Source organism: Podarcis vaucheri (genome assembly GCF_965113315.1).
Source record: "Podarcis vaucheri genome assembly, chromosome: 14".
Taxonomy (NCBI): Eukaryota; Metazoa; Chordata; class Lepidosauria; order Squamata; family Lacertidae; genus Podarcis; species Podarcis vaucheri.
The window spans coordinates 11,635,671-11,651,562 of record NC_138752.1 but is presented as its reverse complement, the minus strand read 5'-3'; the positions used below and the strand labels follow the sequence as shown (position 1 = coordinate 11,651,562).

At 43.6% G+C, this 15,892-nt stretch overlaps 2 protein-coding genes across 4 annotated transcripts in view; both read right to left on the bottom strand.

The window, feature by feature from the left end:
• Positions 1–10,126, bottom strand: part of GNB5 (G protein subunit beta 5) — a 35,664-nt gene extending 25,538 nt beyond the window's left edge. The window contains exons 1-2 of the mRNA XM_082198944.1: positions 9,985–10,126; positions 7,734–7,845 (exon numbers count right to left, since the gene is read on the bottom strand). Of these exons, the coding sequence (XP_082055070.1) occupies positions 7,734–7,845; positions 9,985–10,110 (238 nt within the window). The 5' untranslated portion in view covers positions 10,111–10,126. The remainder of the gene's footprint in view (positions 1–7,733; positions 7,846–9,984) is intronic.
• A 4,719-nt stretch (positions 10,127–14,845) lies between these two features.
• Positions 14,846–15,892, bottom strand: part of MYO5C (myosin VC) — a 60,456-nt gene continuing 59,409 nt past the window's right edge. For all 3 annotated transcript variants that reach the window (XM_082198250.1, XM_082198249.1, XM_082198251.1), the window contains 2 exons: positions 15,779–15,859; positions 14,846–15,656 (listed from right to left, as the gene is read on the bottom strand). In XM_082198250.1, coding sequence (XP_082054376.1) covers positions 15,504–15,656; positions 15,779–15,859 — 234 coding nt within the window. In that variant the 3' untranslated portion in view covers positions 14,846–15,503. The remainder of the gene's footprint in view (positions 15,657–15,778; positions 15,860–15,892) is intronic.

Genomic DNA, 15,892 nt, shown 5'->3' with positions numbered 1-15,892 from the left:
TCCAAGATGATGCTCGCAAGTTAAGGGAAAGGTTGTCAACTGGCCTGAAGCCTTAACTGTTGTGGCCAAGGGACCTCAGGGGTTTGGAATCGTTACAGAGCATGAAACAGAAATGATTTTATGGCATACTAATAAGATGTGGGGAAGAAATCCATTTTTGTTTGCATTTTAAGAAGAAACTATCCAATTTGCATTTCTCAATTTGCATTACCAATATGTGAAGTGAAACACACTCTTTGAAATTCACATTTCTCCTAATTTTGCAATGCAATGTATACATAAGTGCATTAGGGGAAACGGCTTTCAAAAATGTACACGCCAAGAGAAATTCACCCTAAAATGTTGATGAGTTTTCAGTAGGGTTAAATTTTTTTATAAACACCACAAATTGGAGACAGAAATGTGCAGAGCTGATTTGAAGACTGGGAAAAATGAGAAATAGAGAAAAGCTAAAATTGATGGTTTTGTCCATCCATACAAATAAAACAACCTTTGTATAAAAAAAGGTAATTTCATAAAATTGAGAAATAAAGGCCTGTGGTTGTACTCAACTAAGTCCTACTCCAAGGTGATGCCCTGAAATTAAATTATCCCAGTGGAAGACATAGGTTGATTTCTAATTAATAGTTCACCCACTTTTTCTTATATCTTCAGAAGTAAACAGACTCTTTTATTTATCTAAAGGTTTGTCTTGTCCTTCCTCCAAGAAGCCCTGAGGGGTATACATTTTTATTCCCTCTCCCACCCACACATTTCCTTCTCACAACAGCCCTGTGTGGTAGGCAAGGCTGAGAGAGGTCACCCCATGAGCCTCTTTTCCCAGCAGGCATTTTTGTTTTTGTGTGAAAGCTGAAGATTCAGGGAAGTGTCTGGAATTAGCTGTGAAGAGGCCAGGTCCCTGACTTCTTCCACTGCAGGCTTTGGGCTTGCGGGTTGCAACCCAGAGATTTGCATGGCGGGCAATGAAACAACTGTGTATCTTGCGCTGCCCCTTAAATAATGAGGCAAGAGAAAGATTTTTAGCACCTATAATGACAAGGTCCCCTGGCCAGATCCCCTCTGACCTGATTTTAAGTATGTGACCTGGCGTGTAGCAGATAAGTATGTGACCTGGCGTGTAGCACCCTTTGAAACTGCCGCTAGGAAAATTAGAGCAAATTATATAGCCAAGGTAGACACCAACTATAAAGGAGATGAATTTATTTGACCCTATCTACATCAAGCTATTCCTGCCAACCTAGCAGTTCAAAAGCACGTCAAAGTGCAAGTAGATAAATAGGTACCACTCTGGCGGGAAGGTAAACGGCGTTTCCGTGCGCTGCTCTGGTTCGCCAGAAGCGGCTTAGTCATGCTGGCCACATGACCCGGAAGCTGTATGCCAGCTCCCTCAGCCAATAAAGAGAGATGAGCGCTGCAAGCCCAGAGTCGGCCATGACTGGACCTAATGGTCAGGGGTCCCTTTACCCATTACCTTACATCAAGCTATATTCTATCTTTATCACCAAACTCCGAATATAATTGCACACTGTATTAATTAACATTATTTTTTAATATATTAGTGACCATGTGATAATTTTAGCTTATAAATTTTATTGCTTAATGTCTTAATTTGTATATTAAGGTACTTTTATAGCTCTGTTTAGAGTAGGTAACGTCTTGATAATATAAATGTTTTAAGTTTTCTGTACCAATCCAGTATATTTTCTTTCATTTGTTGAATGATTCTGTGTACATTGCGGCAGCCTTTGGCTATGTGCAATAAAACTGACTGACTGACTGAAACTGTGACCCACTTGCTCTCCATTGGATCTGGAGTGTGATGGGGCAGGTAAAAAGACTTGGAGAAGAGGGGCCTCCATGGGGGAGACAGCTGCGGCTGCTTCATCTCCCCCTTTTATTACAGAATTTGAAGTTGCAGCACAGACCTCTGGCTTACAACTTCAGCAAAGTGTGCATGCCTAAAGTTCAAGGCAGGCCTCTGCTTTCTACTGGTGGAACATAATGGTCCCAAATACTGTTTGGGCACCAACTGTTATTTCCTGAACACCAGTTTTTATTTTTGGACAGGACTCCTGGACCCAGTAATGATGGGCAATGCTTTATATATGACTTATTTGGCTGCAGCTCAAACAACCCTTTCCTCCCTCTTTTTAAAGTTACTCATTGATTTATTAGCCTTTCAGTCATCATCCTAAAAGGAAAGCACTCAGTTGCATCTCCCCGAAAGTAGGAAAGATCCTCTTTTCAGCTGCAAAACTGAGACGAACATCCCCGCATAGCAAAAGCCACAGGGAACAACCACCGTTGAACCATTTTCTAACTATAAAGCCTTAGAACCTATTAGAAGCCTATATTCAGTGACTGCCAAGTAGCATTTAGTGGCTCCCATATCTAGCGCCTCCTATTCCTGTTTTGTTATTAACATACTTCTACACAATCATCTCAAGGTGATGTACAAGAAAAAAAGCAGTTAAAAACACAAATAAGTGATCCATTTAAAAAAATAGAACAATACAAAATAAACACTGGTGGTAAAGACACACCTTTGCAACTGGTAAGGCCTGCCAGATGAAAAATGTCGTCAATTTAAATCCTAGGATTCAGGATCTGAGGGTCTAATAGTTATTTCCTATTTCCTTCATTTCACAAAATTCAGTCTCAGTCTCAGTCAGTTTTATTGCACATAGCCAAAGGCTGCCGCAATGTACACAGAATTATTTGACAATTAAAAGAAAATATACTGAATTGGTAAAAAAAGACTTAAAACATTTATATTATTAAAACATTACATACTCTAAACAAAGCTATAAAAGAACCCCAATGTACAAATAAAAACATTAAACGATAAAATTCATAAGCTAAAATCATCACATGGTCACTAATGTTAAAAACAATATCAATTAATACAGTGTGCAATTTATACTCAGAGTTTGGTGACAAAGATAGAGCATAGCCTGAGGTAGATAGATGGGATCAAATAAATTCATCTCCTTTACAGTTAATGGCTACCTTGGCTATATAATTTGCTCTAATTTTCCTAGCAGCAGTTGCATAAAGTGCTACCCGCCAGGTCACATACTTATCTGTGTCTGCAAGGAAATATAACATCATATCCAGGGGGTTCTCGCCAGGGGACCCTGTCATTATAGGTACCAAAAATCTTTTTCTTGCATCATTATATAACGGACAATGCAAGATATAATGCATAAGGTCCTCTACTTCAGAACATCCCCTAATGCAAACACGTTCGTTTTTTGGTATGCCTCTATGTCTCCCATCTCTATAAGATTATTAAATGATGGTTTAAAAAAATCAAAAGATTTTACAAAAAGTTAAAACAATAAAATCGTGATTTATTTATTTTTACAATCATACTTAAAAACAAGCAAAAGTTTAAATACTAAAACTGCCTCAACTTTCTGAGCATCTGGGTAGGTCTGCCTGGATGTTATTAGCAGGAGCCTAAAAGAGTACAAGGGACGCGGGTGGCGCTGTGGGTTAAACCACAGAGCCTAGGACTTGCCGATCAGAAAGTCGGCTGTTCAAATCCCCGCGACGGGGTGAGCTTCCATTGCTTGGTCCCTGCTCCTGCCAACCTAGCAGTTCGAAAGCATGACAAAGTGCAGGTATATAAATAGGTACTGCTTCGGCAGGAAGGTAAACGACGTTTCCGTGCGCTGCTCTGGTTTGCCAGAAGTGCCTTAGTCATGCTGGCCACATGACCTGGAAGCTGTACGCTGGCTCCCTCGGCCAGTAAAGCGAGATGAGCGCCGCAACCCCAGAGTCGGTCACGACTGGACCTAATGGCCAGGGGTCCCTTTACCTTTAAAAGAGTACAGTAAAGGCACCTGCTTGATCTCAATAGGCAAGGAGTTCCGAAGTATAGGTGAGCCTCATTATACAATGGGGCTCTTGCAACAATGGAACGGGCGTTACGTGGCACCTACAGCAGTGCCAATTCTGTCGTTTGAAACAGTCGAGTGGGCACATGTGGGGATAACAAACTGGTCCCAAGTTGTTAATAGTCACACTTTCAACCTGGCCCGGTAGCAAATTGTTAACCAGTGCAGATATGTTCTAAATCACTGACGTTTAGGAGAAACCCGGGCAACTATTTTCCTTGCAAGCAGGTTTTCTGGTAGAGCAGAGTGGGAAGCTTGTGGCTTCCTAGATGTTATAGGACTACAACTCCCATCATCCCTGACCACTGACCATGCTTCAAGTCAGAAGGTGAAGCTTTAAGGCTCTAGTTATCCACAAGAGAGCATAGCCTGGAAACGGGAGTCTGAGCACAGGTGCCCAAAGGCTTATCCACACTTACCTTTCCAGGCAAGGTCCACACTTTAAAGCTCGGACACTAAGCCGTTTTCTTTTTCTTTTTGCCCCAGAGCTTTTCCCTCGAAAACCTGCTCTTTAAAGCTCAATTGGAGCAAACTGCAATCCGAATGGACGTTTGCTCCAATTGAGCGCTAAAGAGCAGGGTTTTTGCAGGGAAAGCTTTGGGGGCATTAAACCCCAAAACACTCAGACTTGTGCCTGGAAAGATCAGGGCAAAAGATAAGTGGGAATAATCCCTAAGAGTTACTCACTCGTCGCTCTCCATGGTCCTGCATCTCGTGATCTTGCCTTGCTGCCTTCCCTCTGTGGGATTCAGCATCATGACACATTCCTTAGCCTTTTGATTGATCATTTTTATTGACAGTTCTTTTGCTTTATTGGATTCTAGCCTTGATTTTAATGAGTTGTTGTTGTTTGCTTGGTAAACCACTTTAGAGGGGTTCTTTGTTTGGGGTTTGTTTGTTTTTTGGTATATTAAGCAACCTCCAAATTGATTAAATAAAGAAATAATGGTTAACAGGAAAGTATGTTTAAAGCTCACATGCTCACAAATTTATTGACAGCTGCACGAATTATGATAGCGAGGAAGTGGAAGGGGCAAGCAGAATATAAAATGGAAGAATTGTATAAATAGGTGTGGGATATAGCTATTAATTATAAATTAACACGTGCCATTAAGATAAGATGGGAAATATGCAGGAGAAATTATTTTGAGGAGATATGGAGGGTGTTTGTAAAATTTGTACTGTTAAAATGGAAAGGGGTCAAACCATCGCAAGAGGTGTTGAAATTTTGGAAGATTGGATAGTTACAATGGAATGGTCTCGGGGGTGGTGTGCACATTTTTATTCTTATTTATGTACGATTATTACTTTGTCAAAATAAAAAACAGTAATTAAAAAGGAAAAAATAAAGCCTTCATTTCATCTGAACAACAACATAGTAATAAAATACTTGAGGCTGCAGCCCTATACACACTTAAAGGTAAAGGTAAAAGGGATGCCTGTTAGGTCCAGTAGTGGCCGACTCTGGGGTTGCGGTGCTCATCTTGCTTTACTGGCCGAGGGAGCCAGCATTTGTCCGCAGACAGCTTCCAGGTCATGTGGTCAGCATGACAGGCACTTCTGGTGAACCAGAGCAGCGCACAGAAATGCTGTTTACCTTCCCGCCAGAGCGGTACCTAGTTATCTACATGCACTTGCACGTGCATTCGAACTGCTAAGTGGGCAGGAGCAGGGATTGAGCAACGGGAGCTCATCCCGTCGCGGGGATTCCAACTGCCAACCTTCTGATCAGCAAGCCCTAGGCTCTGTGGTTTAACCCACAGCGCCACCTGCATCTTACTTGGGAGTAAAGCCCATTTGACTCAATAGGACTGAATAATTATGTTGACACTTTAAGGACGTAAGAACAGTGTCCTGCTTCCACAAAGGCTGAAAAGGATGCCCCCAGAAAGTCCGAAAGCAGGAATGAGTTGGTCACCATGTACACCCCAACTCTGGGAGCCCATTTGCAAATGGGGGGGGCTGTTCTGGATCCCATGCACACAAACATACAGCCTCCCTCTTGTCCCCCCCTCCACCAATGACACTTAAAAATGTAATTTAGGTGTCCCCACCCTGCAAGCCTCTTTGGGTATGTGCAGCGGGCAGGGGCAAATCTTACAGAAGAGTGGGAATGAGAGGGGGGGAGAGGGAAATAGCCTTTTTCCTTCAGCTGCAATTTCTAGGAAGATCAAACCCCACCTCACCCCATAACAATCAGTCAGGCTTGAAAAAAGTCTTTCACTGGCTCCAATAGAAGGCTTTTTCAAACCTAATTGCAATATGAGAGGGGCATGAGAGGGACACAGAGCCAGTAGCAATGGGGTCTTTTAAAAAAAAAAAAAAGGATTAAAGATTTTCAAGAAATACAAAGGAACTCTTTTTCGTTGTTAAGATTATAAAGTCTTTTGGTTACGTTCAGTGTAAGACAACGTGCAATTAGGTTTGAAAAAAGTGTTATATTGTCTACAATACAAGGTTTATTATTAAATGAATTGTGGTGTTGGTAGGATCTGGGGGCAGATGGATTACCGCTGGGTAAGGGAGAAGCTTCTTTCAAGCCTAATTTCAGCAGGTGGGGTGAGGGGAATGGGACCCAGCAGGCTCTTGCAGGTGCAAGCACACCTGTGAGTGTTCTGCTGGCATCCCCACACAAATCTAAAAAACAGATGGCAGGGATGGTGATCCTGTGACCCTACAGATGCTGGACTACAACTCCCATCAGCCCCAACCAGAATGGCCCCATACAGCCATGGATTATGGGAGTTGTGATTTAGCAACATCTGGAGGGCCGCAGGTTCCCAAAGCACAGCTCTCAATGCTGTTATTCTTCTCAGCCAACTTAAAAAGTTTCCCTGCCTTCCCAAATAGCAACTCCCCCTCCATCTTCCAGCCATGTAAAACAGGCTTTGCCAACCCAGCACTCTCCAGATGTTTTGGCCTGTAGCTCCCATCAGCCCCCAGGCACCACAGCTAACGGGTTGGCAAAGGGCTGCTCTGAAGAGCTCTAGAAACAAGCAAAGCTGGGGAATCCTCTCCTCCTCAGGAAGTCAATCTATCATCCTGTTTCCAATGTTTGCAGACAGCAGCAGATGGATTTAATCAGGCAGGGCTTTTAAGACAGCAGAGGGGGGGAAACTGAGCGGATTTTTTTTTTTTTAATGCAACTGTTAAATAAAAGACAGGTGCCCTGCGGCTTGCCCCTGCCCCTGTTTTTCATTGGGTCGCCTTAAATGCTCTCCCCCGGCCTGGATCTGGCGACCATTATTACAGGAACCGAGCATCAAGCTCAGCCTTGCGCGCACATCCGCCTCTTGCATTCCCTGGCATGTTTACATCTCACCAAGCACCCCCACCACCCACGAATAAACACATATCTGCTTCTGAGGATCAGGCATCCAGCGACGACAGGGGATATTCCATTCCTCCTGCCTCGATAAATAAATAGCTTTTATTTACAGCCCCCGCCCCACTTTATTTTCAGGCTTTCGGATTCAAACGCAGCAGCTAGCTAGCGATGATGCTGGATATGATGATGATGATGCGAAGGGCGATTTCCTTGCAGCCACGCTCGGAAGAAGCACAACACGGGGAGGGGCAGGTGGAAGAGATGGAGGGAGGGGGAGGCAGGATCCCCGGATCCCCACCCCCGATCTCCCATCAAACAAGCCCAGCACCCCACCCACCCCCCAGGATCCTTGGGCCACCCCCCAGAATTGCTCCTATGATGCGCAGCTCCCTGCTCCCGTCTCTCTCTCTCTCTCCTGCCATCTCTGCTTCGGGTGGAGGGCAGCCTCTCCAAGGCAGCCCAGCGCCCCCCCCCCGCCACCCCCTTCCCGGCCCCCGACTCACGCTCCACGTCGTGCAGCTTGGCCCTCTCCTCCTCCAGCTTGCCCTTCAGGCTCTCGGCCTCGGTCTTCAGCGACGCCAGGGTCTCGTTCTCCTTCAGCCCCTCGGTTGCCATCTTTGCAAGGAGGAGAGGGGGAAAGAGACAGTGAGGCGGGAGGAGGAGGAGGAGCAGCAGCAGCTCCGGATCCGCCCAGCGAGCAGGGAAGAGGGAGGCCCCGCCCTCCTCGACGCTGATTGGCGCGCCCGAGGCAAGGCGGACGCTTGTCCCACTCGGGCTAGGCAGGGCCGGGCGGGCGGAGGCATCTTCGCCCTGCACCTTAAGTGGGAAGGGACCCAGCAGCGAGGGAACATGGCTATTTTGAGCATCATATGAGCAATTATGCAGGCTGGGACATACCTCCCCCCCCCCCATAATTGCTGTTTTGATGTGTCATATGCACACTGTTAAGTTGTGGGTGAACATATCAGGTAAAAAGGTAAAGGTACCCCTGCCCGTACGGGCCAGTCTTGACAGACTCTGGGGTTGTGCGCCCATCTCACTCAAGAGGCCAGGGGCCAGCGCTGTCTGGAGACACTTCCGGGTCACGTGGCCAGCGTGACATCGCTGCTCTGGAGAGCCTGCACCAGCGCAGCACACGGAAACGCCGTTTACCTTCCCGCTATAAAGCGGTACCTATTTATCTACTTGCACCCGGGGGTGCTTTCGAACTGCTAGGTTGGCAGGCGCTGGGACCGAACAACGGGAGCGCACCCCGCCGCGGGGATTCGATCGGCAAGTCCTAGGCGCTGAGGCTTTTACCCACAGCGCCACCCGCGTCCCTGAACATATCAGACGACACAGCAATTCTTCAAACAGCTCTTGTTTATTCACAGAACTGAACTGAAGGGTTCAGCCAGCCTGCTTATATAGAGGTCCACTACAACGCAACAGCAACCACTTTCTGTAACTATCCAATCAGTGAACATCACTTTCAATCCCTTATTTGCATATGTGGACCTGAGTGAAAACTATCTACAGTATTCCCCTGCTGGCCCAGGGTGAGAACTTCAGTACATAACATACACTATTTGAATGGCACTGCCCATTAACTTGGGGGGGGCAGCACCCTCAAATATTTAACCGGGGGCCCAAGGCCCCTTGGTGCCTAGGAGTTGGCTCCTATCCATGGAATCGTAGATTTGGAAGGGATCATCTAGTCCCATGGTTCCCAATGTGGGGCACACGCCCCACTTGGGGGCAATTTGGTTTTTAAGGGGGGCAATTCAAGAATTTCCTCAATTCAACATTTCCTCATAGAGTAGCTCCATCCCCTTAATTGCTTTGATTGCTCTTTCCTGCAACTTTTCCAACTCTGCGTTATCCCTCTTGAAGTGATACACAAGGTGATGTACAAGAAAAATATCAAAAGTTAAAAACATTTTTAAAAATAATACAAAATAGACACTGGTGGCAAAGACACACCCTTGCAGCTGGTAGAGTCTGCTGGAAGAAAAATGTCTTCAATTTAAATCCTGGGATTCAGGATCCGAGAGTCTAATAGTTATTTCCTATTTTCTTTATTTTATATAAGTTATAAATGATGGTTAAAAAAAATAAAAACAGTTTACAAAAAGATAAAACAATAAAATCAAGATTTTTTTTTACAAGCATACTTATTGAAGTGATACTCTAATTTGTTTTTATTAGGTTTATGTGGTTTTTTTCCTCTTTCTCATTGCATTTTATTTTTGTAAAGCACTTTGGGACATTCCGTTGCAGGAAGCAATTCATAAATTCATAACGGCGTATGTCTACTTGGAAACTTCCAGTGAGACTGAGTCCCAAGGAAACATATGCTCTATCCGATAAATTTACAGTTTACAGTCATACCTCAGGTTACAGACGCTTCAGGTTATACATTTTTGGGTTGCGCACCGCGCGAAACCCGGAAGTACCGGAACAGGTTACTTCCAGTTTCCAGCGCTCGCGCATGTGAAATAGCACTAAATCACGGTTTGTGCATAAGCGCCGAATCATGACCTGCGCATGCGCAGACGCGGCTCTGCGGGTTGCGAACGTGCCTCCCGCACGGATCACGTTCACAACCCGAGCGTCCACTGTATCTTATATATTCCCCACCTTCCTAATTTTTTTAACCCAATGTTGTACCACTTCCTCTTCCACACCCACACATTCCACCCCCAAAATCAGTATCCAGCATAAGTTCGTTGAAGACCATTTAAAAAACCCAGTGAAATAGAAACAACCACATACCATTTCCACACATAGTGAGCAGTAGCTGACTTTTTCTGATTTGCGGTATATCTCCCGGAGGGCTCTGTCTTTGGAACAATTGTCGCATGGGCCAAACACATTGGCCAAAAAGGTCTGGTCACACATCTTTGCTGGGAGTTGGAACTGAAAGGGACAAGAGGCGGGATGGAAGAGGTAGGTGCTTGAGAATGATGCACGAAGCATTTCATCAGGGCTGGCCCAGCCCACATTTGTACACAACACACATTTAAAGCAGAGGGCTTCCCTCCACCCCAAAGACTCCTGGGAACTTCAGTTTACTCCTCACAGAACTACAATTCCCAGCATCCTTCCATACCGCTCAACAACCCTGATTTAAGTGGGACATCAGAGAATTACAGAAGCCATCTCAGCTTCTGACTGGATCCTGGAATGTCCCTCCTTTTGATCCACCTGACCAAAAGGTGCTTATTTTTTGTGGGGGGATAAATCAGATGGAAATTCCCAGGTGTCAAAAAAGGTTATTTATGTATGCCACTACTGTGGCCTGTGTTTTGTTAGGTCAAGAATGGAAAACAAAAGAAGAATGGCAACTTAAACAGATGGAATATGCGCAGCTTGCAGATTTAACATATAGAATAAGAGAACAAGGAGAACATATGTTTAAAGAAGATTGGGAAATGTTTGTTGAATATATGGGTGAAAATTGTGTACATTTAAAAATGCTGGTAGCATTAAGATAAATTTGACAGTGTAAATACGTTTTGATGGATGTAACAATGCAATATTCAATAGTAAAATATGCAGTGATTTATGGTATGCAAACTGAACCACGGGAGGAGGAGGAGGAGAAGGGATGACATTGATTTAATGTTGTTTATGTGAATACTTTAAAATGTAAATTAGAAAATTAATTTAAAAATTCTGACTTTCAGCATCCTCAACAAACTGCAGTTCCCAGGATTCCTTTGGGGAAGCAGTGGCTGTTTAAATTGGTAGGATATTGTGCTAAATGTACAGTGCTGAGAAGTGGGAAAAAAGGATGTTAATCAGAAGACATTGTGATGGTGCAGCTCAGATATTTTTTCTCCACTACTGCCAACTTCTTTGGTTTTTTGTACTATATCTCCTCCTTTTTTTCTGTTCATTTGTTCCTTCCTTCCTTGGATTCGATCAGTAAAGGCTCCGGCAATACTCTAGATTGTGAAGCGTTGGCAGTAAAACCTTCCCAAACAAACAGTCCTGGGAACTGTAATTTGTTAAGGGTGCTGGGAATTGTAGTAAACTATAGTTCCTAGAAATCTTATTTTTTGGGGGGGGTGTACATTAAATGAATGCAGCCCTTCAGGGAGAAGGAAAAAAGTATGCCCGGACGGCGACAAAACAAGGGTAGACACAAAGAATCTCAGAATATACAGAATATACAAATACGGAAAAGCAACAGGTCGTTCCTCAATCCATTTACTGTTATTGTAACCATTTCAAAGTAGCTTTATTTTTTACATTTCTATTAAAAGCCACCTAGCAAGAGCTCACCCTAAAAGGCAGGGTAGAAAATAATAAAACAAACCAAAGAGTGCTGTATTTTGATCTGCTGTAAAAAATTAGCTATATTGCTTGAGGTTTGAGACTTCCAAGTCAAAATATCATACTGCTTACCGTACCTTCTTTTCCCTGGAGCAAGAACCTTTTGCCTTCCAGACACTTCAAAGGAATAATCTTCTGTGCAAGTAGAATTGCACAAGGACAAGCTTAATGCCGAGGTAATCTCCTTAGAGGGTATTAAGACACAAGCCTGCACTTTTGGATTGTAGCACCTTCCACGTTGCTGGTTTACGTGCCAGAGACTAACAATTGTTCTCAGTGGAAAACTCTCATGGGTGCAAGAGAAAATCCCAGGATACCAATTTTACACATCAGTCAAATGGTGCCCTTTTAAAAGTCATGGTTCCAGCCTTTACATGCTTTATTCTGTATGAAACATGCTTACAGATATCAATCAAAAAGGCCCCCAAGCATCAAAGTGGGAGCCATTTTGAATCCATCTGTATGGCATTCAGTTTCCTGTCAGCCATTAACCGATCAAAAGGCTTCAAAGCAGGGGGGAAATTATTCCTTAAAATGAGCCCAGCGGTCATACTTAGCTAGCCTGTGTCTTTTAATCTGTTCTACAATGCTATCTATTTTATAGGCCAGGGCTTAGAAAATGGGAGTTATTGTGCACATTACTTATGAGCTAAGTCTTTTAGCATCTGTTCCCCCAATGAAATCCACCCTCAGTCGACCACCAAAAGTTTAAAAGGTTTTTAGTGATAGTAAAGTAGTATAAACGTTGTTCTGAAGTAAGTCAGAGGAGTATTCTGCATTTTCAAGAACTCTGTGGACACCCCCCCCCAAAGTATCTGGATAAGGCCATCCCAGAAACCAATGTACAGATACAAAGCTGACCCAGTAATAGTTTGGTTTGTAACAGCGTAGAGTGATTCAATAAACTTTCACTTGCTTTGGTTGGTCTTTTGATGAACAGGATGGTGTACTGTATCTCTGTAGAAGTTTTTGATAGCAATAAAAAAAAGATTGTGCTGCACAATCACAGCTCTTGAAATCACATAGAAACAAACTCGTAAATTGAGGGCTCTCTTAAGCAATTGACATCACTTACTTACACTCACTTAATTTATTTACGGCTATTAGCCCATAAAATATGTACAAACGTAAAAGGGCAGAGGCATAAAGACCGATATATTCGGCACCAGAAAGAGAACACCACGATGCAAGGGTGGGACATTGAGCCGAGCCAAATAACAGCTTGGGGCCCGGAGAGCTCCAAGGACATCACTGGATTCATGAAATAGTCAAGAAGCACATTGGAAGAATCAACCTCATGCTTCTTTAATCAGGTGTCAAAGCAATGATTCTTCAACATCAACTTCGTTGGACTGGTCATGTTGTGTGGACGCCTGATTATCATCTTCCAAAGTAACTAGAGTAGTACCTTGGGTTAAGAACTTAGTTTGTTCTGGAGGCCAGTTGTTAACCTGAAACTGTTCTTAACCTGAGGTACCACTTTAGCTAATGGGGCCTCCCGCCGCCGCTGTGCCGCTGCCGTGCGATTTCTGTTCTCATCCTGAAGCAAAGTTCTTAACCTGAGGTACTATTTCTGGGTTAGCGGAGTCTGTAACCTGAAGCGTCTGTAACCTGAAGTGTCTGTAACCCGAGATACCACTGTACTCTATTTCAAACTTAAAATGGAAAGCGTAATACTGGTGGTCAACAAAAGAGGTTTAAAGGCTCTCTCAAGGCAAATCTTTAAAAAATGTAGTATAAACACCGACAACTGGGAAACACTGGGCTGCGAGTGCTCCAATTGGAGAACATCCTTTACCAAAGGTGTCGTGGGCTTTGAAGATGCTCAAACTCAGGACGGAAGGGAGAAAGGTGCTAAGAGGAAGGCACACTTGGCAAACCCTCACCGTGATCATCTCTTGCCCAGAAACCTATGTCCCCACTATGGAAGGACGTGTGGATCCAGAATTGGCCTCCACAGACACTTATGGACTCACTGTTAAAACTGTGTTCATGGAAGACAATCTTACTCGGCTACGAGTGTTTGCCAGAGAAGAAGAGGAACTCTCAGCAAACCCCCAATGCTTTGAATGTTTTCATTCCACTCTTACAGCAAAGAGGACCTGCAGCTGCTTCTGGCTCTAAGAACTCCAGCTCATGATAGGGCAACATCAAGGACAGCCTCTCTCTTCTACAAACACTGGCTGCCAATTAGCTTGCAGCCTAAGATTAAGGTGCTGGTTTGGGTGTATAAACCCACTGTAGCTTGGGACCAGGATAGCTGAAAGATTTGTCTCACTCCTTACATACTGTGATGGGTTTGTGGGGGGCCAGATTCCCCTAAATTCCTGGGTGCCAGATCCTCCCCAAAATTCCTAGATTTGGTAAAAGTTAGACTTAATCAAAGTTTGGTTAAACTTTGCCAAACATGGAAACGCCTTGGATTTTGTTATGCTAACAAGCCAAGCCAGCTCAGAGCCGGCTGGATGGACCATTAGCAGAGGACAAAGGCTGGTGACGGACCATCAAGGTAACCATCAGAGGGCAAGTCTGCCAGGCAATGGGGAGAGGGGCTTCTTCTTTGGGGGATGCTAGTGAGCAGGTTTAGAGTTTCAGCTTTGAATGACAGTACGCTGGGGGGAGGTCTTTGGAATCAGCAGCAAGGGGGGGGGAGAACTCCATGTGATCTGGGGGTGACAGGCTGTAAGCAAGCTATATAATGCATTTGAAATGGGCTTGTACATCTTCTAAAGAAAAACAATTATCTAGAAACTCTAGCAGATCTCACTGCAGTTTTATCTTCAGGACGTCCACTGCAGAGGGAACATATCTTAGAAGAGGTGAGCCAAAGGGATGGTCAGGTAAGGACCAATGTGAGATGAAGCACCATCCATGAGACTATTGTGTTGCTAGAGTCACATCTGAAAGGAGTATATGCTAGAAGCTCCAAAAATCGCCACAACACAGCACTTAAATTATTATTATTATTATTATTATTATTATTATTATTATTATTATTTTATAAAACGACAACGACGACAACCTTGACACTGGAAAAGTCAGAAAGCAACAGCTTGGTAGAAATGACATCTGGATTCTTCAGAATAAATGTGTTGGTGAGCTGTGTCACTAAAAATTTATTAGTGTGGAAGCACCCCTGACATTCATCTGGGAACATGATGCCTATTTTGGATTTGTTTTTGCAACAAATGAACGCATCTTAGCAAGCTTCCCTCCCTTACCTGAGTTTTTTGAGTGTGACCCCAGTTATGTGACAATAATCTGACACAATAAAAATCATGGTATAACCGTCATCTATTTCATCTTATCATTTATATGCATACTTATTAAATAACCAAGATGAATGCTCCCATAAAACATACATATACAGGCATGTAAATTTACAGTGTTACAAATACTGTATCACAGTAAAATATTACAAAGAATTGTCTTGTTAGTCCTTCATTATAGAAAGTTATTTAGTAATACAGAGAACCACTATGGCCCCAGTGCCTTCAACATGACTGGAACCCGGTGCTGAGCACCTGTAAGCTACAATGAGGTCCAATCTACAAAAGGGAATAAGATTAAAGGCATTTGGAAGGGCCATAGGACATGCAGCAATCCATTTCTTACACCTCGATTTCCAAATGTTTTTCAAAAATTTATCTTCTAAGAACACTACTTCACAGTGATTGAGGAAGCGCATACATGAGTGATGTTCATTTATCCTTCATGAGATTGATTCTTTTTTAGTTTACAATCGTATCTTGGATCCCAAACGCCTTGCGAGTTGAACGCTTTGGCTCCCAAACGCCGCAAACCCGGAAGTGAGTGTTTCGGTTTGTGAATGTTCTTTGGAACCTGAACGTCCAATGTGACTTGGAAACTGAGCCTTGGTTTTCGAACGTTTTGGAAATCAAACGGATTTCCGGAATGGATTCCAATCGACTTCCAAGGCACCACTGTAAATGTTATATTCTAGTGAGAAAGCCAAGCTTGAAGCTGCTGGGGATCTGTATTGTTTCCAGGGCATGCGGAGAAGGGGTGAAAGGAAATGTCACTTGAAAGAGATATTTCGTATCTAGCATCAACAGTGGAGAATTCTCTCTGTTGTTCAGCATAGCCTGGAATTAGAATAAAGAGAGAAAAGATTAAAGTAACAAGAGCTCAAGCTGCCAACAGGAACAGGTTTTTTAAAAAAGAAAGCACATGTCTTCTGAATGAGATTGTGATTTAATTATCATACCTGCACTTTACGAACGAATGATGGAGTCACCCTTTTCTCAAAATCATCTATGGGTGTGTAGGAGTTGAGGATTTTTACTATCTGTAGGGACGATTTAAAGAAATTCATGAATAC